Here is a 25,212-nt window from a genome sequence, read left to right as displayed (position 1 = left end):
TAGTGTTTGCACCAATTACAGACGTGCACAACTTATGTAATTAACATGTATGTAGAATTTGTTTTAAAAAAAATATTAAAAAAATAACGGAATAACAAAAGGTACGAAAAGTTACAGCCAGGTAACACCACAACAACAAAAAAAAGAAGAATAGGTACAAGAAAAAAACTTTTTTTTTTTTCTATTAAACCAGTTAAACTAACGGTCAGGACTAGGTGATTGCACAATAAGTTTCTTGAATTTAGGCAAACTGTTATGAAATGTCAAGATCATACTCCTTCCAACATTGGTTATACGTTCTGAGCAGTCTTGGGAGAAAATGTTTACTGGCAAGATTAGTCCTACACCACGGCACCCTGAATGTGTCGCAATATTACTTTCTTAGATGAATTGCTTCGATGTGGACTTTTTTAATCCGCCAGAAATGTGGTCACTCTAATCATGTAACGTTAAATAGGGCATAGATCAAACACAATTACCAACCATTACTTAAGTAAGTGAACTTACTAAGTAGATCAGACAGATAATAGATAATTTACAATAATAGATACTTAACACTTTAAAAACAAACGACGTAATTCATACATTCTATTGTCTGTCCGTTTCCTTATTTTAATACGAAGAATGTTGATGTCCGATCTAGGAATTATTTTATATCATTGTCGACTGTGTCTGGTATAAAGTTAAAATAGTTCGGAAAGTTGTCTAGATCGGACGTGCAGTAGAATCATGAAGGGTTTCATATATTTCCTTCTAGTAGCAGTGGTGTATGGAGAAGTCGTAGATATAAAAAAATGCGAGAACGGTGAGTCATTTTTATAAGTTGTAAGCTAGCTTTATAGCTATAGGCCCATGGAAAAAAGACAATTTATTTTGACTAGTTTATTAACATTTTCTTGGGCTGACGTTTAGCCATCAACTTTGCAAACAAAATATTTTATATTTTTATGGTAGGTGGTACCGCTAGTGTAATGGGTTCGTTTGGAACAGGTCAGATTCAGAACACTTAAACGTCTAGTTGGACGTGACGAAGTTACGTATGTTTCTGATTATAATAATAATAATTTATTTATTTTGCGACAAATTGTATTATTATAATAAAATTGTGACCTTTTATATTTAAAAAAAAAACTTTTAGGTACTTATAGTTTAAAGCTTATTTAATTATAAAATAACCAGCAAATTATTATTCCACAGTCTGCTTACTCCGGTACGACATAAGAGTGAATTTATTTTTGTATATTTAAAATGGTCTGTGCTAAAATATTTTCATTTTATTTTAATTTTATTTTTCATTTCAAAGTGTAACCAGTTGCCACCTGATGTCTGGTTGGTGGCGCAACCAACTGTACATACATTTTGTCGGTTGACGACCGTGGTTGTGCCGTGATATATTAACGATAGTGAGATATGGTCATATTGGTCATTATATGAACGATATGGGTTGATCGCCCATCGCCGCATATAATAGTAACGGGTCCAGTGGTTGAGCGTTGCGCTCACGATCCTGAGGTTCCGAGTTCGAATCCCGGTGGGGACATATCACAAAAATCACTTTGTGAACCCTAGTTTGATTAGGATATTATAGGCTGATCACCTGATTGCCTGAAAGTAAGACGATCCGTTCTTTGGAAGGCACGTTAAGCCGTTGGTCTCGGTAGTCGTTACATGAGCCATGTCAGGGGCGTTGGGCGGCCCAATAGTAACCCTGACACCAGGGTTGATGAGGTTGGTAATCGACCTTACAACCCACATGAAAAAAAATACAAAAAGCCTCATTTTACTGAGACACATTGACATTATCAACACACGCAACTGTGTGTGTGCAAATATTTGAAACAGACGAAAGAATGTAGGTGTCCAATTTCAAAATTCGATTATACTAAACTGATAAAATTGTAAAAAAACGACGATCTGCGCGCTACCTTTACGATTCAAGTCACTATGTTCGGGGGGTGAGGTAAACCTAGCTCGCTGGTGGGGAGCGGAGAGTTGCCGTTCTATACGTAGCATTATTCTATGTTCTCTCTTTTCCCCGGCTATACAGGTTGTGAGAAGCTGCAGTAGTTTTAGGCGGATGAGACGTTCGTTATGTAAAATTGACGATTCAAAGTGTAACTATGTTACCTATTGAATAAAGATATTTTTGAATTTGAATTCCTTAATCCTTATTCTATGCTAATGTTATAATAATTATTAAACAAAATGCTCTTCGATTACGAAATCCGTGCACTAAATGTACTGACGATGTCGGGACCCACAATCACGGGTCAAATGTTAACGTTCAAATAACGGATATAACCCCTTAAGATAGAGTTGAAATGACGTAGCTCTTTAGATCCAGAGGGCAACGACATTTGGCCCTGCATGCGTGAATGTATACACACACAAATAACCAAATGGGGTGGACAGAGCCACGTGTAATCAGAAGACGATAACTTTATCATCTTTAGAATCTGTATCATCTTTATCATCTTCATCATCTTTATCATCACTATAATCTTTATCATATTTATGATCATCTATATTTGAGTCATCCTGGGCATCATCTTCATCTTCACCACTTGCTCCAAACTAAAGTGCTGATCATCTGTCAAAGTTATAGTTGTTTATTGACACTTCAGTAGGTAAATGAGATGTCAAAGTATACCTATTAAAATTCTTACAACACAAACGCTGTCACAGTTCATCATAGTCCAAATATCATCATCTTCATATCCTTATAAAATAAATAAAATAAATAAAAATTCTTTATTCCAGACAGTGTCCATATCAATTACAATAGCGATCAAATTAAGTTATAATGAATTAAATTAAATATAGTAATACAATTAATTAATTTATTACTTATCCCACTCTAGGTGGGGTCGGCACCTCATGTATTCCTCTTCCATTGATTTCTGTCATCCATCATCTCAATACGCACACCTTTCAGGCACATATTATATTCTTTACACAATCCATCCACACTTATTTATTTATTTATTTATAAAGTACAACCACATCACATACATTAAAACATTTTTACATTCATAAGGTTACGGTATTGTGACTAATATATATGACAATAACGGCGTACATAACTTATACAATTATGGGTACTTAAGTACTTATTTAAATATATAGTAAAATTAAAATTACACATCAAACTTAAAAATTACAAATTAAAAAAATATAAGTAGTAAGTAAATTTAAGTGAATAATTAACATCTGTTGAGCTTTAAATAACCTAAAATCTTTCTCATATATATTCAGCGGATCATGGAACACATCAAGATGTAAGATTTTGTTACAATAAGAGTTGTATTTTTTAAAAGTTCTAGTTAGCGGGGCTTGAAGACCAAGATTCGTTTTACAGCGGGGAGTTTAAAATATATTTGTTATTTTATGTCTGGTATACTTATATGGCACGCTGAGTGAGATGCTCTTGTGAAGGTGATAGCAATGTATAACTCCATTCACAACTTCACACTTTCTTGTGTCGTCCCCTACCACTATAAATATCTATTCAGATTCATACTCATAACATTCCTCCTTATATGCTTTTCATCTCTCCTGATTACATGCCCATACCACGCCAAGCTGTTAGTCCTCAATTTTCTCACTAACTGACGCTATTAATTTCTTCATTTATTAAAAAAGAAATGTTTATTACTCTTTCATCAACACGATAATTGGTAATTTACAATAAACCAAGATTAAGATACAGTTGTTGGTGAGAGAAACTGGGGTCTGTGAGAAGCGTTAGCTTGTAGTACAGAACCCCAGGCTCCTCCCTCGGATGATAAAAAATAGAACCATAGAATGAAGAATAGTACTGGCTATAGAACAGTACCAACACCAATTCGTATCGGGCGCCGACGCCGAGTTAGATTCACCCTTCTTCGGTCTTATTTTAGTCAAAATTTTTCTTCCAAGTATCTACTTGTCTGGTATCAATTTTATACAAAATTGTTGCTACAATCTGTCAGCTAGGTTTCCTTATTATTTTTCTTTTGTTTCAGTATCGGATGACAAGTGTACGATCAACGAAATTAGGATTACTCCGTGTCCTAACAGCAGGACGACCTGTCGGGTTTACAAAGGAACTGATGCCACCATAGCTTTTGATTTTGTACCTCGTAAGTATACAACCTTTGTGGTTTAGTGGTTGAAGCATTGGGCTCACGATCTGGAGGTCCAAGTCCCCATGGAGTCGTCGTCGAAATCACTTTGTGACACTGTCCGTTGTTTGGTAAGGACATTACAGGCGGGAATCACCTGCTTATCCGAAAAAGTAAGATGATTTGACGATTAAGCCATCTCCACCAACTCGCATGGTAATAGCGGTTGATCGACGGGAGGTCAGTTCCCAGCAATAGTGACGTTTGCTGTTTAAGCAAATATGCATCAATATCACTGCTTTTTTGATGGCTTTTGAGGTTGATGACCTACTATACCAATCTAGAGTATCAAGGCAAGTAGCATATGTGCTCTCTGTTCCTAATCAATCAGCAGCAGAGATGGCCAATCAGCTCGCAACAGCAAATACTTCAAGATCCCGATATCGACTCTGCCGGCGTGGTTGACAATTTCGCTGTTCTAACGCTTAAAGCTGTTAGGCTATTGGCCCACTCCAGTAAAGTCCCCTCAAGCAGAATTAACTCAGATACCCTAATCCCAGAATGCCCACCGAGAGGGCACGTTGTTGTCTTGGACTTTGTACCGAGGATCTCCATTAGTCCGGCTAAATAGTCAAATGTATTACCAGACACGTCAATAATAAAATATTTGTTCCAGATTTCAACACCACCCAGTTAAAGAACAGGGTCCTCTGGGGTCAAGTGGCGTGGCCGGAACTGGATGAGGACGCGTGTAAGGCTACCCCCTGCCCGACAGAGGCTGGCAAGCAGCAGACGTACTCCAACAACCTGCGCATCGGGAAGAAACTGCCTTCTGTAAGTACACTGATCATCAGCTCGAGATCTTAGGGCCAGAATTCTCCAAAACGCCATGGCCCCGTCGCCAGCATGGCCACGTAGTCAGCAACGTCGCCAAGTTGCTAAAGCATTAGCAAGTTACCTGCCATACGAGGAATCACATTGAGGAGTAACCATGGTGACCACCCGTGACCTTGACGCATCTAGGCTGTCGAACAGACAGGTGTAATAAGCCTTTGATACTCCTTGGCATCGTTTGAAAGGCGGCTCGAGGAACCCTTGCCGATGTAATCTTGTCTGCGTTAACTCAACAAAAGTACTATACCTCATCCTAGAGGTCTAACATGCGCATCGTGACAAAATTATCGCTCGATTAACATTTTGTCGAAATCGATAAGTATGTTTTTCCCTAACATGCGTGAAACGTGATTTTGTTTGACAAAACCACACAATTATATCGTTAGAATCGATAAAATTACCGTGACAAAATCACGTTGTGCGTGTTAGCCCTACTGGTGTCATGTTAGTTGTGCTACTGCGTGCACGCACAACCGTAATGGCAGCCATGGTGTCCTAAGAGATTCAATTATGTTTCTTTTCTGTTTCAGGGTTATTTCACTTTTAGATGGGAAGTGTTTGATGCCAATGACGAAGCAAACATGTGCTGCTTAAAAGCAACCGTCCAAATTAAGAAGAAGCTATAGTTGCAAGAGTGTACCACTTTAGATATGGTGTGAATATATATTTGTTGTAATACAATTGTATTTTTAGTACCTATATTTCCTTTGCCACAGATAATCCGTCTAATAGACACATACATAAACATAAATAGCCTATATACGTCCCACTGCTGGGCACAGGCCTCCTCTCAATCAACCGGAGAGGGTATGGAGCATACTCCACCACGCTGCTCCACTGCGGGTTGATAGACACATACATACTTACATAATGGCTATTTTCACCGAGTTAAGTAGACTAACTATGGAATTTCATTTGCTTTGATCCTGACATTTTTTCTTTTCCTCCACATTCGTCAATCGTTTTATAAACGCCTGCCGATGCAGAGTAGAACTTGCTAAACCTTACCCGTAATAGATGGCCGTACTGAAAAGTTTCGGCGCCCGAAATACGTCATATACGACCCCGATGACCTGATTAAACCCGATTAGAACCCAGATACCAACCCCGCCGGCGTGGTCTACGATTTCCCTCATTCAGCGCTTATCGCTATCGAGCCGTTAGAGTCGATTTATTCTTTCAAATATTTTTCCTCTCAGACCGACACCCTGAGCCGAGGTTCGTGCCCAACTGGGCACCCTTAGGCCTGTTGTCTTAAATTTTGTACCGGGTGAGACCCCTCAGCTCTCCATTTGTCGGGTCAAGTAGTTAATGCCATTTGCGGCAAATCTACAATAATAGCCCAAATCGTTCTTGAACAATCGATTATTTCAGACTTTTCCCGGCCGACACCTGGTTATTCTAAGAAATTAGGATTTACCGTTGACTGAGGCAAAAAACCGACACCGACATAGCTCGGCGAATTGCAAAGCTGAAGTGGCAGTGGGCAGGACACAGCGAGTAGAACCGATGGCCGATGGGGCGGAAGGATTCTGGAGTGGCAACCACGTGTCCGAAGACGCTCAGTGAGTAGGCCCGCTACAAGGTGGACCGACGATCTGGTGAAGGTCGTGGGAAGCCGCTGGATGCGGGTAGCGCAGGACCGATCGTCGTGGAGATCCTTGGGGGAGGCCTATGCCCAGCAGTGGGCGTCGTACGGCTGATGATGATGAGGCAAAAAAAAGAGATATATGAAATGTGCACCTCGACGTAGAGGAAAAATAAGGCCACTCGCCATAAAGAGACTCGCCGTAGCGAGTGTCGTCGTTCGGAAAGTCGATGTCAACGCTACAATTCATATATGTGAGCGAGCAAGGAAAACAAAAGCTAGAGAAAAAAAACAATTGCTAGGTAAGCGTGATCCACTCTAGACCACATCGTCATTTACCATCTGGGGCCTGTTTAATAAAACTTACAATTGTAAATTACAACGACAATTTGATGTTCATTACGTAGCTAATATGAAACTGCAAAATATTCGTGATCACACACTCCGCAATGTACATCAAATTGTCGTTGTAATTTACAATTGTAAGTTTTATTAAACAGGCCCAGGTGAGATTGTGGTCAAACGCGAGCCTATATTATTAAAAAAAAAAACAAATAAATTAACATTTTTGATTACTTTTATAAAAATAAATTGGAATACAGCTACCTTTATACAGTAATACGAGTAAGCCAAATACGCTTTTATAATATCAAAAGCAGGTACAGGAGTTGGCGAGTGCTGTATAACAATTAGTTTAGATTCAAACCAGGGATTGGATTGTAGAGCAGATAGGTTGGACGACTAATCCGGTCAGGAGTTGGAAGACAAATAATAATGTTGTGTTATTTTCGCACGTTTGAGTGAGTAAGTTTACTTATTGTATAATGGGTAGTGGTCTTACTTGTATTTTTTTTTTTATTGATAGGAGGCCTGTGTCCAGCAGTGATAGGCTGTTCATGTTATGTTATGTACTCTACCTTATGACTTAAATTAATAACTTTATGATAAACAAGGACCTACTTTTCCCGTCTGACCGACTGCCCACGCCCGACCGCCCGACAAGTCAGCCGACAAGTAGGGTTGTCCGACCAACGTATCCGGTAACAGAGTGAATTATTGCGAGTTCATTTGCTATGACATGCTGCGTATTTTACGCGTAGAATCTAAAGTAGCTTTCTTGTTTATGTACCTGATATAAATTGTAGACATTACTCAAGTGGATATAGTACTTAAGTATGTACTGAGTATGTTTTTTTTTACGTGACTAGGCTTACCTCAGGTATTAACTACTTGGCCGGACAGATGGGGAGCGCTAAGGGCTCTCACCCGGTACCACACGCCCTTCGGAAACAACAGGTTAGGTTACTACTGTGACCACGCATAGCGAAGCGAGCGAAGCATCAAGTGGCATACTGCTTGCATGTTTTATCTTCTAATCTTTTTATCACCTGTTAGGTTCGGATAACAGATTTCCACTCCTCAGGAACTTTTGTAGCCTGTATAGCTTAGTTCCATAACATGCCGAGACTTTTTAATAAATTCTCGGTCAACCGAGGGTCGCCAGGTCTCTTTGGGCTTGCGTGCTTAATTATGAATTAACACGTTGGCGTGCGGTACCGGCTATAACCGTTAATTTGGACTCACAAAATAGCACGGTACGGTCACTTCCGCAAATAGTTGTAGTTCTTATAATCATTGCTACGGTCACTGCAGCCCAGTTTCGATACAATAATCACTTAGGCCACGCCCACTTCTTTTTTACAGACAGACCCTTTTGTTGCTACTGTCACAATTGAGTAAAATATTTTAAGTTTCTTTGAGCCATAACTCACACTTATGCAGTCTACTCACACATCCACACTACGGTTATGACAGTAATAGGTGTATGCAATTTTGTTCGCCATAATTCGGCTGAAGCTGTACTGAATCTTAGATTGGAGAGATGAGTTTCTCAACAGTGTAAATACGGTCATGACAGCACTGCGGTTGAAGCCGTACTTTGATTCACCTGGATCCTATATTATGCTAGGTAGACACAGTACGGTTATTGCGACTACGGTTTTAGATGTACTGATCCTAACTAAATATTTTTTTCTATATTACCCTCATCAGTACGGTACATGCAGATTACTGTCATAGATGTTACTATCGTTATGTAGTGTTTTGATTTCTCATAAATTTAACAGTACGGGATCGATAATTGCTACTGCTAATTTCCGAAAAAGTACCGCGCGCCAACGTGTTAATAATATTCTCAGTTTGTTACAAGAGTAAGTTATGAACTATAAAATTAGTAACCACATACAAATAAAATAAGCTCACGACTATATCCCAATTGGGGTAGTCAGATGTACATCCATCGCAGGATGATCTAAGTACCCGCGTGACACCGAGCTTTCTGTTACCAATATGATAGGTGGTGAGCCGTATCGCCGTCTATTAATGGTCAAACCAGCTGAGTTAATGAACAGTGCACTTAAGATAAATCAATAACTGAATGATAAGTTCTCCCCGTTTGAAAAGAAACTATTTATAAACATAAAATAGTAACACAACATGGTTCACGGAGGTCCGTGTTGCTCTATGCATAGCATACATACGCCTGCATACAGGCCGAACACATCACAACATTGTTATTTGAATTATTTTACCACCTTTTTTGTATTCTATGTTCTCGCAAATAAAATTTATTTGATTTGATTTTATCACACCCCATACCCCCTCAGGTTGGTTGAGGGGAGGCCTGTGTCCAGAAGTGTTGTTGTGTGAAGTGAAGTGTTATACATAACATAAACAGCTTATATACGTCCCACTTCTAGTCACTAGCGACCTCTGTGCACGACAAGCGGAATTTCAACGAAGGTTTGAGAATCAGGGATGTTTAATTGAACGTAGTTCTCCCGGCAACGCATAGATGGCGGTTAGTTCCTTCCCCTTTCAAGCTTTCTGAATCAAAGAGACAGGTCAAAGATAAGTTATGAAATTCTGATTACGAAATAAAGACCGATCTAAAATTGTCAAAAACCGTTTTCTTTTTTCTATTTAACTTATTTATGAATTTATATAAAGATAAATGTGATAATAAGTGCGACATTTTGTGACGGTTTTCTATGACGTCACAGGTTACTTTTTCATACAAATTCCATAGTAATTTCGTGTTCTGACGTTTAGTAAAAAGTGACTGATTTGACTAGTTGGAAACTACCCATCGATGCGCATGTTAGCCCTGCTAGTTCTGAATTGGTCACAAAATATTGATGCTTAATTATAAATGAGCAAAAAAATAATTAGTAACAGCTAGCAACAAAGTAATTCAGGTCGACATTCGCGCTAAGGAAGTAGGCACGACCTATTGTTTATTAATTTGTTTACTGTACGGTCACGAGCATTAATATGTGTACACTTTGGTACCATGTCACATTAACTTTTTCGACAAATTTAACTGTAAGTCTCACTAATTATAAATATGTTCGTGCGGCAGAGTCCTAAAGTGATTATATTATTGCTCATGACTGTACTAACAACATGAATTGCAAAGCTGAAGTGGCAGTGGGCAGGACACAAAGCGAGGAGAACCGGTGGCCGCTGGGGCGGAAGGGTTCTCGAATGGCGACCACGGGTCGGACGATGCTCAGTGGGTAGGCCCGCTACAAAGTGGACCGACGATCTGGTGAAGGTCGCAGGAAGCCGCTGGATGCGGGCAGCGCAGTCCGACCGATCGTCGTGGAGATCCTTAGGGGAGGCCTATGCCCAGCCGTGGGCGTCGTACGGCTGATGATGATGTACTAACAACATAAAAGTACCTCGCGACTCTATCACAATAAGGGAAAGTCCAGGCAACGTTCCCCAATAACAATATAGATGGCGTTGTACTGTTTTAATCTGAAAATCATCTATTTTCTCAATTCTCATCAGAAATTAATCGACTATTCGCATTTTTATTACACCACGTACCTAGCATGGACACCGCCTACCTACATTAACGATATAGCCAAACGTTGATATTGACGTTCCAACGGTATAGTCAACTTAAGTTGGCTATTTCATGAAATATGACCACTTCATGAAATGGTCGAACACATCATGAAATGATCGATTCTACGATCTGGCCACGACATATCGCCCATCTATTTCTTTAAGGTCATAAATGTATTTTTTTATATTTTACAGTAGAGCGCTTTAACAATTTTTGTTTTGCCATATCTAATGTAGACGACAGGTCGACATGGCAATTCTCTAGTGACGTGACGTTTTCAATATCGATATATTTTTATTATGTATGTAACAAAATGTGAATAAAATAATACCACGTTACGGACTCGTGTGACACTAAGACTAAGACGCCGCGGGGACTGTGCGGGTGTGCGGGGCGACCCCGCCTCCGCGGCTCACCTCATGCCCCGATTGCAATGTCGACCTGTCGTCAACAGTACGTTAATTACTAAGTTAAATCAATTTCAGATTTTTTGACATTTATGACTTTTAAGAACTAGATGTGCGATATACAAAAATGGTTTTAACACAAATAAATAATATTTATTAGCCTTATAACTTTCCCATGCAACATCATAATACAAAAAAGTATATGAAGGACAAGAATAAGAAGCGCATAACTCCATATTCGATTTCCATCAGCCATGGATTCTCCTGCGAAAATATTCGCGGCAACCGAGTTGTTACGTTGGGGGCCAGTTGTGGGGTCATGGGGGAGTCATGGGGTGTCATGGGGGCCAAAGAGAGGGTAGGGGCGTCAGGCGAGTGTAGTTCCCTGTAAACGTCACGAGCAATCCCCGCCTGTAATCGGGGGTTGATCTGGAGCCCAACTTTAAATGAACAAATTGACACCCCAAAATACATCATTTGCCTTTTTACCTGACTGCGGCGAAGCAAAAAGGAGAGTCATGTGTTTAACCACTATGTACACGTGTATATATATATTATGTAAATATGTATGTGTCAACCGTCAGAATTTAACAAATGAGGTGTTAATTAAAGGGTCTTGATTGTCCGGTTATATAGGCTATGTGACGTAACACTAAATTCGATGTGGCGCCCTCTATAGGACATAAACTGAGGACGGATAATAAAAAAAATGCATTTATTTCGGGTAGGTACCCATATTGTAAGATACAATATTATGTCACTTTAAAATTAAAAGTTATTACAATGAAAAATTTTAAAATAATAATTAAATAAAGTTAAAATAAAAATGATTAAAATGAAAAATAAATGTAAGTAGTTAAAATTAAAATCATATTTATTAAAATTAAACTTATTAAAATTAAAAAATAATTAATATTGAGTTAAAAATAAATGTAAAATAATAAAATCCATTTAGTACAACTACATAATAATACTATGTTTCCTAATGGTATCAAATAAAAGAGCTTAATTGTACCTATATATTATTAGCTTTTATTATTTATGTTAAATGATAATATAACTGCTCAGATATATGTTCCAGATAGGATTTATCTCCAAATCTTGCAAAAAACACGTATCGGAAACACCCCAAACTAATATAAGTAAGTACTTATAAAAGTTTAAACACTCAAACTTGACTACGGAAAAATCACGCTCTCAAAAGTATGAAATAAGAAAACATAATTTCTGAAATTCTTCCGAATAGAGATGTTTAGAATATAGATGTTGTCGAATGCCAATCTGTCCTAAGATTTTGCGTATCACGGCATAGGTACAGTCATGAGCAATATAATGTACCCACTTTAGGACTCTGTCGCACTAGTGAGACTTACAGTTTAATTTGTCAAAAAAGTTAATGTGACATGGTACCAAAGTGTATAGATTAATTAATGCTCGTGACCGTACCAGCACGGCGCACTATTCGGAAGAATTTCAGAAAATATAGGTAGTTCCTTGTTTCATACATTTTAGAGCATGTTTTTTGCGTAGTCGGGTTTTAGGTTTTAAATTTTATTTTTATAGTTTATAAAATTCTTATTTATGACTTTCTATTTTATAACAAGATGAGTTTTGTATAAGTTTTTGATCTAAAAGAAAATATAATACAATTAGAGATGGTAAAAGTTCATGAATTTGAGAGTGAAACTTAATTAACTTTAAGTACATTTACCTTTGCCTTTACATCGCCCTAAAGAAATCGAGATTGGTGCGAATTCGGCCAACCACCGAATTAATTTTAACTTAATTTGACAGGATCAAAACTAGCTTCGTCTCTTTTTAACACTTATTGTAAGTGAAGGACAGCACCGAAACACGGATCATCTTACTTTCGGACAATCAGGTGATCAGCCTGTAATGTCCTAACCGATAGAGATCACAAAGTGATTTTTGTGATATCTTTCCACCGGGATTCTATCCCGGGGCCTCCGGATCGTGAGTCCAACGCTCAACCACTGGACTTCAGAGGGGTATAGCTTATCTATTACGAGGTTATGAAAATAAAAATTAAATAAATATGTTTTTTTTTTCAAAAAGCACGCGTGGTGTTCACAGTAAGACAACGATTTTGAAGAAACTGGGCCTTAATAATAAAATGCTTGTATGAAAAAGCAGCAGCAAAATCAACAGTAAAAGTAAAAGTGAGTGTTCACTTTCATTTCGTACTTAACTAAAACTACATACTAGTTTCCCGTTAGCTTTATATAGTAAGTACGTTGTGGTAATTTTGAATTTCGAGAAATAATTAGTTGGAATTTCGAGAAATTCAACTAGGTAGTATTAAACAGATTCAGAACTAGTTCAATATAATAGGTTGATTTCCAACTAGTCAAATCAGTTACTTTTTACTAAACGTCAAAACACGAAATTACTATGAAACTTGTATGAAAAGTAAGTAATATATAAGTAATAAGTAAGTAATATATTTATTTCCTCTACAAATAACAATGTTCTTATACAAGTTTGAAAAGGCAACTGGCTCGTCATAGAATTACGTAACAAAATGTCGCACTTAACATTACATTTTTCTTTATTTAAATTCAGAAAAACATAAAACGGTGAAAGAAAAAAAATCTATTTAAATTGAATTAAAATAAGTATGTGTGTTTTGTTTCATTCTTTATTTTTTTTGTTATTAGTAAGTTAAACTGACTACTGAAGAGTAAGTACTCAAAGTTATACTGTATTCACTAATATTATTACTATTATGTCTAAATTCGTATTCTCTTTTAATCATCCTACTTATATTGTGTTTTATTTTTACTTCTTTTTGTATACCCAAGTGCATGCACTAATTCTTGGTGAACACTTAATTGGCTTCTGTACTACCTTAAGTGTGTTATACTGATACGTGTTATTTTAAGCTGTATGTTTTCCTTAAATAAAAAAAAATCCTTTTTATCTACTTTAGGTCTGTCTTTATTTAGTAATCATAAATTCGTAATTTATCATTGACCTTTTTTTTGACGTGACTTATTGTAGAATTGCCGCAGATGGCATTAACTACTTGGTCGGAAACTAATTGACTTAGGAAACTACCCAAAAAGTGATTATAAAACATTTTACGTGCGGTAAGATTTAGATTTGTCCAAGTACATAAGCTAGTGTTGTGACTAGTGTTGTAAAACCGCTCGAGTCAGCGCTTAAACGCTGCAGTCGACGCTCGAGCAGATTGCTAAAGCTCAAGTCGGGACTCGACTGAGGCGCTTGACGCTTCAGCAGTGGCTTGAGCGTTTAAATGAAAAAGTCTATTCCGAGCGCCGGACTCAGCGCTCGGCTCAAGCTTGAGCGTGAGCGTCTAGATTGAATAGTAATTGGTAAGAGGAATTGTTAAAGAAGGTATTATACATTATACGCGAAATAAAATGGTTTTAGATCTATTTTTTAATGATGAATGAATTAAATGAATGAAATATTAAAATATTAATATAACGCTCGGACGCTTGAGCGCGTGACTCGAGCGTAGAAGTCTGAGCCGTCAACGCTCGCAAGCCTTAAACACTCAAGCGCTTTACGCTCAGGTCTAAAACGCTCCAAAGCGTCGACTCGGCGCTAAACGCTCGACGCTCAGCGCTCATTTTTACAACACTAGTTGTGACGTTCATTAGCATAGTGATGTATCATTCGATGTTAGGTCGATCGATTTTATTTTCTATTCTATTAATTAGATATAGGTTTAGATTATAAATAAAACAGCCTCCGTGGTCTAGTGGTTAGAGCGTTAGGCTCACGACCTGGACGTCCGGGTTCGTTCCCGATGGGGACATTGTCGAAATCACTTTATGAGACTGTCCTTTGTTTGGTAAGGACTTTTCAGGCTTGAATCACCCGATTGACCGAAAAAGTAAGATGATTCCGTGTTTCGGAGGGCACGTTAAGCCGCTATTAGCCGTAAAAACACCTCCACCAACCCGCATTGGAGCAGCGTGGTGGAGTATGCTCCATACCCCCTCCGGTTGATTGAGTAAGTCTCAATCAGGCTGTTTATGTTATGTATAAATAAAAAACCCATCAAGAACCATAATTTAGAACAGGGGGCATTCAAAAGGCCTAATCGAAGCAATTCATTTAAAAAAACAATAATGCAATTTGCCATTTGCGCAAAGTAAGCGCGCAGTGCAAACAAATGTCAAATAGCAATATTGCTTTTTTAGATGAATAGCTTTGATTTGACCTTTTTAACCCCCTGGTAATTTTCTGATTAAAATGTCTTTCTGAGCGTCTAGGCAATTGAGGGACAAAGGCGAAACTGTTGTGAGACTGTCCTTTGTTTTTGGTAAGGACATTGCTGGCTTGTATCACCTGATTGTCTGAGAAAGTAAAATGATTCCGAACTTGGGAAGGGACGTGAAGCCGTTGGTCCGGGTTATTGTACATTCGCCACAAAGTAAACTCGCCACAGAAAAAAATATGTGTAAACTCGCCACAGTTCTATTTTTTATGTAGTAAATTGTTTATTATTAATTTTGATTATTGTAAACTCGCCACCATTGCTTTTTGTGTAACTTCTGCAGAAAAATCAGTATAAGTAAAATAAAAACATTATTTATTTTTACGTAAATACAGCAATTTCAACCATTAAACTTACATCTACTTGAAAATCACAGGTCTCATGTGGCTGATTTTAATTTCTTATTAGTTTTGATTGGCTTTTAACTCGTACTCTCTTAATTTTATTAAATAATTATTCGCTAAAAAAAATTAAAAGATTGCTTGTTAGAATAGAATAGAATCTTTATTTTTTTTAATCTTTTTTTTTTCTTTGTTATCGCTACTTTTAGCAAAAAATATGTGAACTGAGGATTTGTCGCGAATTTACATCAACCATTACCTACCTGTGACTTATTTACACATATTTTTAACGCATGTGGCGAGTTTACTTTCAATGTATGGAGTTTACAAAATGTGGCGAGTTTACTTTGTGGCGAATGTACAATGACCCGTTGATCCGTTGGTCTCGGCTAGCCCAAACATCTCTACCAACCCGCTCGTACCCACCTATCTCGCATACACGTGCCTTCCCAAAGCCCCTACGTCAAGCGATAGTAAACATTTCACACAGAATCCATAAAACATACCTACCTACAACTACTTAAAACAAAACTTTAACCTTTCCAATAAATCCCTCATCATTTTCAATTTAAGTAGAATCGATAATGTGACACCGAAGCAACTAGGTACTTGAAAGTTTATTAGAAGGTAAACACGGTGCAATTTTCCTCGAATCTTTTCCCCCAAGCCTGTTTCCCGGTAATAATTCTTACGTTCTGCTTCTTTGAAGTCATTTGGTTGGTGCGGAAAGCTAAAGTGTACGCCGAGCGTCGAGAGATGGCGCTACTTGTAGTAATATTTGATGTTTTGTGAAGCTTCTTTGTCTAAATATTGCGCATTAGTATATATATAAATAGCCTATATATGTCCCACTGCTGGGCACAGGCCTCCTCTCAATCAACCGGAGAGGGTATGGAGCATACTCCACCACGCTGCTCCACTGCGGGTTGGTGGAGGTGTTTTTACGGCTAATAGCCGGACCAACGGCTTAACGTGCCCTCCGAAGCACGGAATCAACTTACTTTTTCGGAAAATCAGGTGATTCAAGCCTGAAAAGTCCTTACCAAACAAAGGACAGTCTCACAAAATGATTTCGACAATGTCCCCATCGGGAATCGAACCCGGACCTCCAGATCGTGAGCCTAACGCTCTTACCACTAGACTACGGAGGCTGTTGTGCATTAGTATTAGCACTGGTTTTTAATTTGCATTGATTCTGATAGATAGATAGATAGATAGATAAAATACTTTATTGAGCACAATGGACACAAAATACAGAGATAAGGACAACATATACAGAAAAGCTGATTCTGCCATACGAATTAAGTTTATTATCATAACCATACCGGCTTTATGAGTTTTAATTCATGTTTGGATCACATAATTGATATCACGCGGTTTGCAGGATTTGTGCCCGGTTAATGACAATAGGCAGCTAACAGCCTCCGTGGTCTAGTGGTTAGAGCGTTAGGCTCACGATCTGGAGGTCCGGGTTCGATTCCCGATGGGGACATGGTCGAAATCACTTTGTGAGACTGTCCTTTGTTTGGTAAGGACTTTTCAGGCTTGAATCACCTGATTGTCCGAAAAAGTAAGATGATTCCATGCTTCGGAGGGCACGTTAAGCCGTTGGTCCCGGCTATTAGCCGTAAAAACACCTCCACCAACCCGCAGTGGAGCAGCGTGGTGGAGTATGCTCCATACCCCCCTCCGGTTGATTGAGGGGAGGCCTGTGCCCAGCAGTGGGACGTATATAGGCAGTTTATGATAATGACAATAGGCTCGCCTCTATTACATGGGGCTTAAACATAGCTGGCTAGGAATTGGTGTAATACTATACACCTCTGCCTACCACTTTGGGGATACAGGCGTGATGCTAATGTTATATCTTTACAACAACAATCAATAGTCGCTGCAAGTTGTCTTTGGTTACTTGTGGCTCTACCCACCTTCTCAGACGACGCCCTGAGCCGAGATTCGCGCCCAAATGGGCACCCCTGGCCTGTTGTCTTAAACGTTGTACCGGGTGAGAGCCTTGCGCTCCCCATTTGTCCAGCCAAGTAGTTAATGCCATCTGCGGCAAATCTACAAAAAGTCACGTCAAAAAAAAGGCTCTACCCTCCCCATTAGGTATTTCGGGCGTGAAGTTATGTAAGCAATTAATACAACAGTGAAAGACGCGGTGACCATGGTGAAGCGGGGATACAGAGATGTGCTGTTATTCCCACTTCGGGAATTACCCCGGCAGTATTAAGACGCAAAAGCTAAGAAAAGCGTGATTACCTAGCCTTAAGGCACAATAAGATCAAAGTACAAGACAGAACAATTTGAAAAAAAAAATAGCAGCAATCCTTACTACTAAAGAGTTTTTAAAACAGGAAAATTCCCACTTTGGGAATATTCCCTCCTTTGTGAATATCCCGTAAATACTGAGTACCCCATGTACTCAAATAATACGATGGATGTACCACTGGCTACCCCAATTAGGAGTCGTAATGTTATTACCAACAATAACTCTGAAAATTCGCTACCTAAAAGCTAAATAAATCACAAAGTACCTTATTAACTAGTCATCTTATTCACGACAAGAAACTCAGGACCCCAATATCGGCTCCGCCGGCGTGGTCGACAACATCTAACATTCAGTGCTTATCGCTATCGACCCCTAAAAACCATTTTTTTTTTTTTTTCAAATATGTCCTCTCAGACGACGCGTCGTCGACGCCCTGAATCGCCATTTGTAGATAGTCAAATCTACAATAAAAACGTCGCGTGAAAAAAAAAGTCTACAATAAGCCACATCAAAAAAAAAACTAGTCCCCAAAAGGCAGTGTTCTCAATACGACCTCAAACTTGAAATAACGCACTTACCGAAAATTATTTCGACGCTACCATAGAATAAGGAATAATACTACAAAGCATATCCTACAACCACAGTTTAAAACCTACTCTAAAACAGGAAGTTACGGTTCTATATCTGCCTTCAACCCAGGTAATATAAAGACGAGACTACATCTTTCACTAAGCAACAATTTCGAGGCTACTCATATTGTTAAGGTTTCCACACACTATGTTTCATACATACATTACATACACATAGATATACAAGATGGTGTGTTAGGATCGTGGTAAATAGAATTCTGTGGTCTCTGCCCGTTACCCAACGGGAAATGCGCGTGTTCTTATACATATGTGTGTGTGTGTGTGCGTGCGTGCGTGCGTGCGTGCGTGCGTACGTGCGTGTGTGCGTGCGTACGTGCGCGTGTGCGTGTGCGTGCGTGTGTGCGTGTGTGCGTGCGTGCGTGCGTGCGTACGCGCGCATTTATTTATACACTATCATTGCAAGTATCCCACAATGCGATAGTAAAGCAATATAACGACTAGTACAATATTTTCCTCAATCAGCGCTTATCGCTATCGACGCCCTGAGCCGAGGTTCGCGCCCAACTGGGCACCCTCAGGCCTGTTGTCTTAAACGTTGTACCGGGTGAGAGCCTTGCGCTCCCCATTTGTCCAGCCAAGTAGTTAATACCATCTGCGGCAAATATACAATAAGTCACGTCTAAAAAAATAAAAAAACAGAATTGCTTCGATGTGGCTATTTTAACCCCTGGGGGTCAATAAATAATCAGAAGAGAACCAGCGTGTTGGATATGATGTCATAGGATATGATAACCGTATGAATGGTGAAGATCTCTGGTAACGGCATCCGTGGTCTAGTGAGCGTAAGGCTTACGATCTGGAGGTCCCGACTTTAAATCCCGGTGGGGACATATGACTAAATTTCCTGTGATCCCTATTTTGGTTAGGATATTCCAGGCTGATCACCTGATTATGGGAAAATAAGGTGATTTGTGCTTTTTTTTACTTTTGGCGAGACCTAAGATGGAGCGAGCTCCCCAGAAGGTACCTGTTCACTTTGGTCTTGAAAGCACCCGGGTTATATGCATTCGGAAATACAGAAGACGGCAGAGAATTCCACTCCTTAGCTTTCAAAAGCACATTAAGCAGTTGGTCCCGGCTACTATTTAGTCGCTACATGAGCAGGTTATGGTGTGTTCGGTCATTGATCTCATAACCCGCACGAGATAAGAATGTCCTTATAATAATAATATGTTATATATTATGCAATTCACACTTAATTCACAATATGGGTTGGACATGTGTAGAGCGGATGAGACATAAGTATACTTAATAAGATTACGAAAGCAGATAAATTTATTAATTATGAAGGTTATGGGTAGAGCTGGTAGAGGAAAACCTAGAAAGACGTCATGATCACTCGTAATTTATAAGAGCTACGCTCTAGACGGTGTAGCATTCTCCATTCTTGTCTATCAAAGGCCAATTTCTTTGACGACTCTGCTTTCTTTTTCTTTTTAGAAGGACATACTTTGACCAAATTGAAGATGTCCAAAATTATGCTTAAATCTGCGCTCTTACAGGATTAAACTATTTAAATAAAAATAAAATAAATAAAGTTTTATTGCAGGCTTCTCAGATCCATATTAAATCTTACGTCTAAACTTATCTAATATAAAACACAAAAGTAAAATAAAATAAAAATAAAAACACAAAATAAACTTTACATTTAAAAATGAAAATCTGTCGGTACACTTTAAAAGTCATTTCCATTTCTATTTATATACTCAGAAAGCCAACACCCATAGATAGGGCTGTTAAAGTCAAGGCCTTCCGCCTTCAATATGCTGTTGTCAGAAACCCGCAGTCTCTCCCAAAAGGAAGCCATACGTGCCCTGACAACACACACACACATAAACAGCCTATATACGTCCCACTGCTGGGCACAGGCCTCCCCTCAATCAACCGGAGGGAGGGAGACAGCAGCATAGAATAAAAGGGTAATTTGGATAATGCGACACTTAACGATGACCAATTAGACACGTTAATAGAAGTTCAAACGAAAAAAACCTAAAACGGATACGACGAAGAATGTGATGCCAATGTGACTCATCTCGTCATCGGCCACCTCGAAGAATACTTCTCCAATTTAACCAGACCCTTGACCATTTAAAAATAGCTTTAAATCCTTTTGACAAGTTATTGGTGCCGGTTCAAGAAAAGATGGTTTCAATATGGGTAAAAGCAAACATAATTTTGCGGGTGGGGAAATCAATTTGTGAAATTGTTGTTGGATTTTCGGCTTTATTACAAGGGGCAAATGATGTTGTAGAAGGTAATGGTGTTTGGCTAGTGGTGGTTGGAGATATGGAGTAACAGTTTAGACTACATTCCGGCCCCAGTGAGAGTAATGTTCACAATGCGGTTGCTTATGTTTATAAATCAATGTTTAAGGAGGTTCGAGACGGTGTTTCGGTGGAAATCGCTTTGGTTAATTGATCTCGAGTTAGGTTGCGCTATATTAATTACAATAGGTCAACATACATACATAAACTGACGCCTATACCCCACTGAGGTAAGCAGAAACTATGGAATTCCATTTGCATCGATCCTGTCACACTTCTCTTGCTTACTACTTACTCCAGATTCATCTTGATAACCAAACGTATCGTTTACACCTTATATATCGGCCTACTATTTTGAGCGTTTTGACATATTATGACGTCAGAAATTTCGCTCCGTCGACGTAATTAGAAATTAATACGAAACTTGATTAACATGATAAAGTACAGTAATTGTTTGCTACTCCAACCTCCAAGACCAAGATTTACAGACAAAAAGGTTGGATTTGGATTTTAAAAGGAAATTCGATCTTACGACTTTAACGTACTTCCCGGACACTTCATACAAAGTCTAAAGAGAGACCGTTTTGTGGTAACCCTAGTTCAGACGCTGGTGGGGAGCGGAGAGTTGCCGTTCTGTACGTAGTGTCATTCCTTAGTCTATGGCAGTTATTAACTAATGAATACGTGATGTATGGGACGAACGCTAAAACTAAAACGGTCTTCAAAGATTCGTCAGTTTAGTACAATCATCATTATCTCTCTAGCATTATCCCATTTTACACAGGGTCCGCTTACCTAACTTGAAGATTTGAGAGATCCAGTTTTTTTACAGAAGCGACTGCCTGTCTGACCTTCCAACCCGCGAAGGGAAAACCAGCGCAATACAGGTTAGGTCACATAATAGAATATGCATTTCTCGGGAATATGGGAATATGTGCAGCTGAGCACGTGATAATCATTTATGATCCAAACATGAATTCGGAAATAAATTCGACAGTCATTGGTTTAGGCCTGTGCTGGAAAAGCAAGCGTTCTACCAACTTGTCTACCACTGCCACCAAGTTTAGTACAATAACCAGTAAAAAATACTAAAAATTCAGAATTTGCCTTTCAACTGCTTTAAGACAGTAGTTAAACAAAAACTTTACAAAAAAGGTTATTATAAAGTTAGTGATTATTTAGAAGATATGAATGCATGGGATTAACTGTCTGAGAACTGATATTAGGCAGCTAAATTACTCAATTGTATATCAATATTTTATGTTTATTTTTATTTTTTTAAAGAACGTCTAGGGCCCTGTGCCGAGGTTTTTCTTGCAGCTTCTTTTCCCCGGCTATACAGGTTGTGAGAAGCTGCAGTAGTTTTAGGCGGATGAGACGTTCGTTATGTAAAAATTGACGATTCAAAGTGTAACTATGTTACCTACTGAATAAAGATATTTTTGAATTTTTTTTTTTAATTTTGACTGTACAGTACTGTATAAATTTACTGTCATTTGTAAATCTCGGTAATCGATAATAGCGGGTCGGAGAAATGCGAGGTCAGTGACACGGGACGTCGGACGTTCGCGAACCCGGGATACGGCGAAAAACCGATTTAAGCATGGGGTGAATATTTGGAAAAAAAAATACATAGAATTTGCCCTTTAACATAGCGCATATGACAAAGACAGAAATACACGGTGTTAGTGACATCGTAACGAAAACTTTGAGGGATGATTCAGCTCATTATTCTGAGTTGATATTATCAAGTGGAATTTTCTTTTTTGTGGTAGGAATGAAAATAATTAAAAAGAAACACTAATATTTCATGATTTTTCCGACACGAAATTCCACTTGATATCAACTCAGAATCATGGTCTCAATCATCCCCCTCGATATTCGTTACGATGTCACTAACACCCATACCTACTTGTAAAGCTACCTCTATGTACTTGTAAAGGGTGTAAGTGACATCGTAACGAATACTGAGAGGGATGATTCAGCTCATTAGTCCGAGTTAATATCAAGTGGAATTTTATCGATCGCAAAAGTACAGAAATGAAAATAATTAAAAAAAAAACATGAATTTTGCGACGGAAAGTTCCATTTGATATTAACCCAGAATCATGGTCTGAATCATCCCCCTGAATATTTTGTTAAGTACGATGACCAGTTCAGTACAATTAGTGATTATATTTCAATAAAGATAACATTTTACAATAGCCTCAACGCGCGGTAATAATTAGATCTGTCAAAGTAAGTCAGCTAGTGCTGTGACGTTCATTAGCATAGTGATGTATCAGTCGAGATTAACTCCATCGATTATTTTCTTTCTAACAATACCTAGTACAAGAGACGTACCAAGACTATGTAGTATTCTAAATTCTGACACCTGACAATCGTACCGTAACAGATCATAGCACCACGCCTGTATCCCCAAAGGGGTAGACACAAGTGCATTACTATGCACCTTACTAGGTAAACACCCATTGCTCGCCAAATATGTTTAAGCCCCTTGTAATAGGGGGGGTCCCTATTACAAGGGGCTTAAACATATTTGGCACCCACCTATTAGGTACCCACCTATTGCCAATAAAAAAGTGGAAAAATTCCAAAAAGCCAACATTACGCGGTATTCCCAGGCGGTCACCCATCCAAGTACTAACCGCGCCCGACGTTGCTTAACTTCGGTGATCGGACGAGAACCGGTGTGTTCAACGTGGTATGAACGTTGGCGACTATCGGAACAAAATTATGATACATAATCGTACAGACATAAGCAGCAATAAATGATTGTTTTGAATTAATCTAATGGGTCTATTTCCATTTACAATCTGCAGTTTGTGTAGCTAAAATACAAGACATTATGTAAAAGTGCGTATTCTAGATTAGGAGTAAAAAAAAAACTACATTCCAAAAGAGTAAGTATACTTGTGTAATTGACAAAATCGCTTGTAATTTGAAACGCTCAATACAAATATTAAAAAGATGCAAAAACTCCAAAAAGCCAACATTACGCGGTATTCCCAGGCGGTCACCCATCCAAGTACTAACCGCGCCCGACGTTGCTTAACTTCGGTGATCGGACGAGAACCGGTGTGTTCAACGTGGTATGAACGTTGGCGACTTTAGCTGCAAAATTGTAATACATAATCGTTATCTTCCTAAAAACTGATAAGCAGACGTTAGCATGTTTTTTTTTGTCAATTACTGATGGGATTTACAATCCTATCGTTGGCGATTGTAATTACAAATTAATTTAAGGAAGACATGATTATGTATCGCAATTTAGCTAAGGACATTGCCAACGTTCATACCACGTTGAACACACCGGTTCTCGTCCGATCACCGAAGTTAAGCAACGTCGGGCGCGGTTAGTACTTGGATGGGTGACCGCCTGGGAATACCGCGTAATGTTGGCTTTTTGGAGTTTTTGCACCTTTTTGATATTTTTGTATTGAGCGTTTCAAATTACGAGCGATTTTGTCAATTACACAAGTATACTTACTCTTTTAGAATGTAGTTTTTTTTCCTATAACAGAATCAGAATCATTTATTCAACGTTATCCATGATAAACTTGTTGAAGGTCAATGTAACATTTTTGAATTTACGTCATTTAGCAAGGTGTTATGGCTGAGGAGAAGAAATGACAAGAAACTGCAACAGCAACACATCTTTTAAATCAATGAGGGTACATTACAAGTTATTTAATAACTAGAGGAACACATTCAATACCAGACATTTTTATCATTTAGGTAATCATTAATCTTATAATAGGCTTTTTTACATAAAGTAAGCGTCACGTGAGCTTTAAATTTGTTCTCTGACAAATTTAAAATACATATTATCTGGTATTTTATTGTAAAACCTAATCTAGAATACGCACTTTTAGATAATGTCTTGTATTTTAGCTACAAAAACTGCAGATTGTAAATAGACTCATCACTAATTGAAAACAAACACTTATTACTGATAATGTTTGTACGATTATGTACCCCAATTTTGTCACGCTAGTCGCCAACGTTCATACCACGTTGAACACACCGGTTCTCGTCCGATCACCGAAGTTAAGCAACGTCGGGCGCGGTTAGTACTTGGATGGGTGACCGCCTGGGAATACCGCGTAATGTTGGCTTTAAAGGTACTTCTACATTTTATTATTTACTTGTATAAATTATTATTGAGGGTTTCGTATTATGAGCGATCAGATGCCCATAATTATTTTGACACCTGACTATCGCACTGTACTACAACGCAAATAAGTTTATTTGCTCTTATGCAAAATAAGTAGCGACTCTTCAATCGTGTGGGTTATCCTTGATTAAGACTAAGGTTACTACATATTACAATTTGTATTGGACGCTTCACACCACAAACGATTTGGTGAATCGCCCAAGTGGCCTTTTTCAATTAAGTTTTTAGTATAAGTATAGAATAAGGAATAATAGTACGTACAAGAGACTACTTCCTATTTTCCACTCGCAAAATTAAAAATAATACTTAAGTTTACGAATCTTTGAGGTC

The 25,212-nt window shown here is 38.5% G+C and overlaps 1 protein-coding gene and 4 non-coding genes across 5 annotated transcripts; 3 read left to right on the top strand and 2 right to left on the bottom strand.

Moving 5' to 3' along the window:
* The first annotated feature begins 644 nt into the window (after positions 1-644).
* Positions 645-5,678, top strand: LOC126373393 (MD-2-related lipid-recognition protein-like). Its single transcript, XM_050019561.1, has 4 exons — positions 645-805; positions 4,005-4,121; positions 4,780-4,937; positions 5,528-5,678. The coding sequence occupies exons 1-4, from the start codon at positions 730-732 to the stop codon at positions 5,621-5,623; spliced, it is 447 nt and encodes a 148-aa protein (XP_049875518.1). The 5' UTR covers positions 645-729; the 3' UTR covers positions 5,624-5,678.
* A 17,626-nt stretch (positions 5,679-23,304) lies between these two features.
* Positions 23,305-23,423, bottom strand: LOC126373505 (5S ribosomal RNA). Its single transcript, XR_007567325.1, has one exon. It is a non-coding gene; the product is annotated as a 5S ribosomal RNA (ribosomal RNA).
* Positions 23,424-23,692: 269 nt separating this feature from the next.
* On the bottom strand, positions 23,693-23,811 carry LOC126373504 (5S ribosomal RNA). Its single transcript, XR_007567324.1, has one exon. It is a non-coding gene; the product is annotated as a 5S ribosomal RNA (ribosomal RNA).
* Positions 23,812-23,990: 179 nt separating this feature from the next.
* Positions 23,991-24,109, top strand: LOC126373503 (5S ribosomal RNA). The gene has a single exon (XR_007567323.1). It is a non-coding gene; the product is annotated as a 5S ribosomal RNA (ribosomal RNA).
* A 595-nt stretch (positions 24,110-24,704) lies between these two features.
* On the top strand, positions 24,705-24,823 carry LOC126373499 (5S ribosomal RNA). The gene has a single exon (XR_007567320.1). It is a non-coding gene; the product is annotated as a 5S ribosomal RNA (ribosomal RNA).
* The last annotated feature ends 389 nt before the right edge of the window (positions 24,824-25,212 follow it).

Source organism: Pectinophora gossypiella, chromosome 15, assembly GCF_024362695.1.
Source record: "Pectinophora gossypiella chromosome 15, ilPecGoss1.1, whole genome shotgun sequence".
Classification (NCBI taxonomy): domain Eukaryota; kingdom Metazoa; phylum Arthropoda; class Insecta; order Lepidoptera; family Gelechiidae; genus Pectinophora; species Pectinophora gossypiella.
The sequence above is the reverse complement of the archived record's forward strand: the minus strand, read 5'-3'. Positions and strand labels throughout refer to the sequence as shown.

Excerpts from the sequence above, each read along its gene's own strand:
- LOC126373393 (XM_050019561.1), top strand. The coding sequence starts at position 730 with ATGAAGGGTTTCATATATTTCCTTCTAGTAGCAGTGGTGTATGGAGAA. Across the intron at positions 4,122-4,779 it reads AGCTTTTGATTTTGTACCTC|ATTTCAACACCACCCAGTTA; the intron begins GTAAGTATACAA and ends TATTTGTTCCAG. Across the intron at positions 4,938-5,527 it reads TCGGGAAGAAACTGCCTTCT|GGTTATTTCACTTTTAGATG; the intron begins GTAAGTACACTG and ends TTTCTGTTTCAG.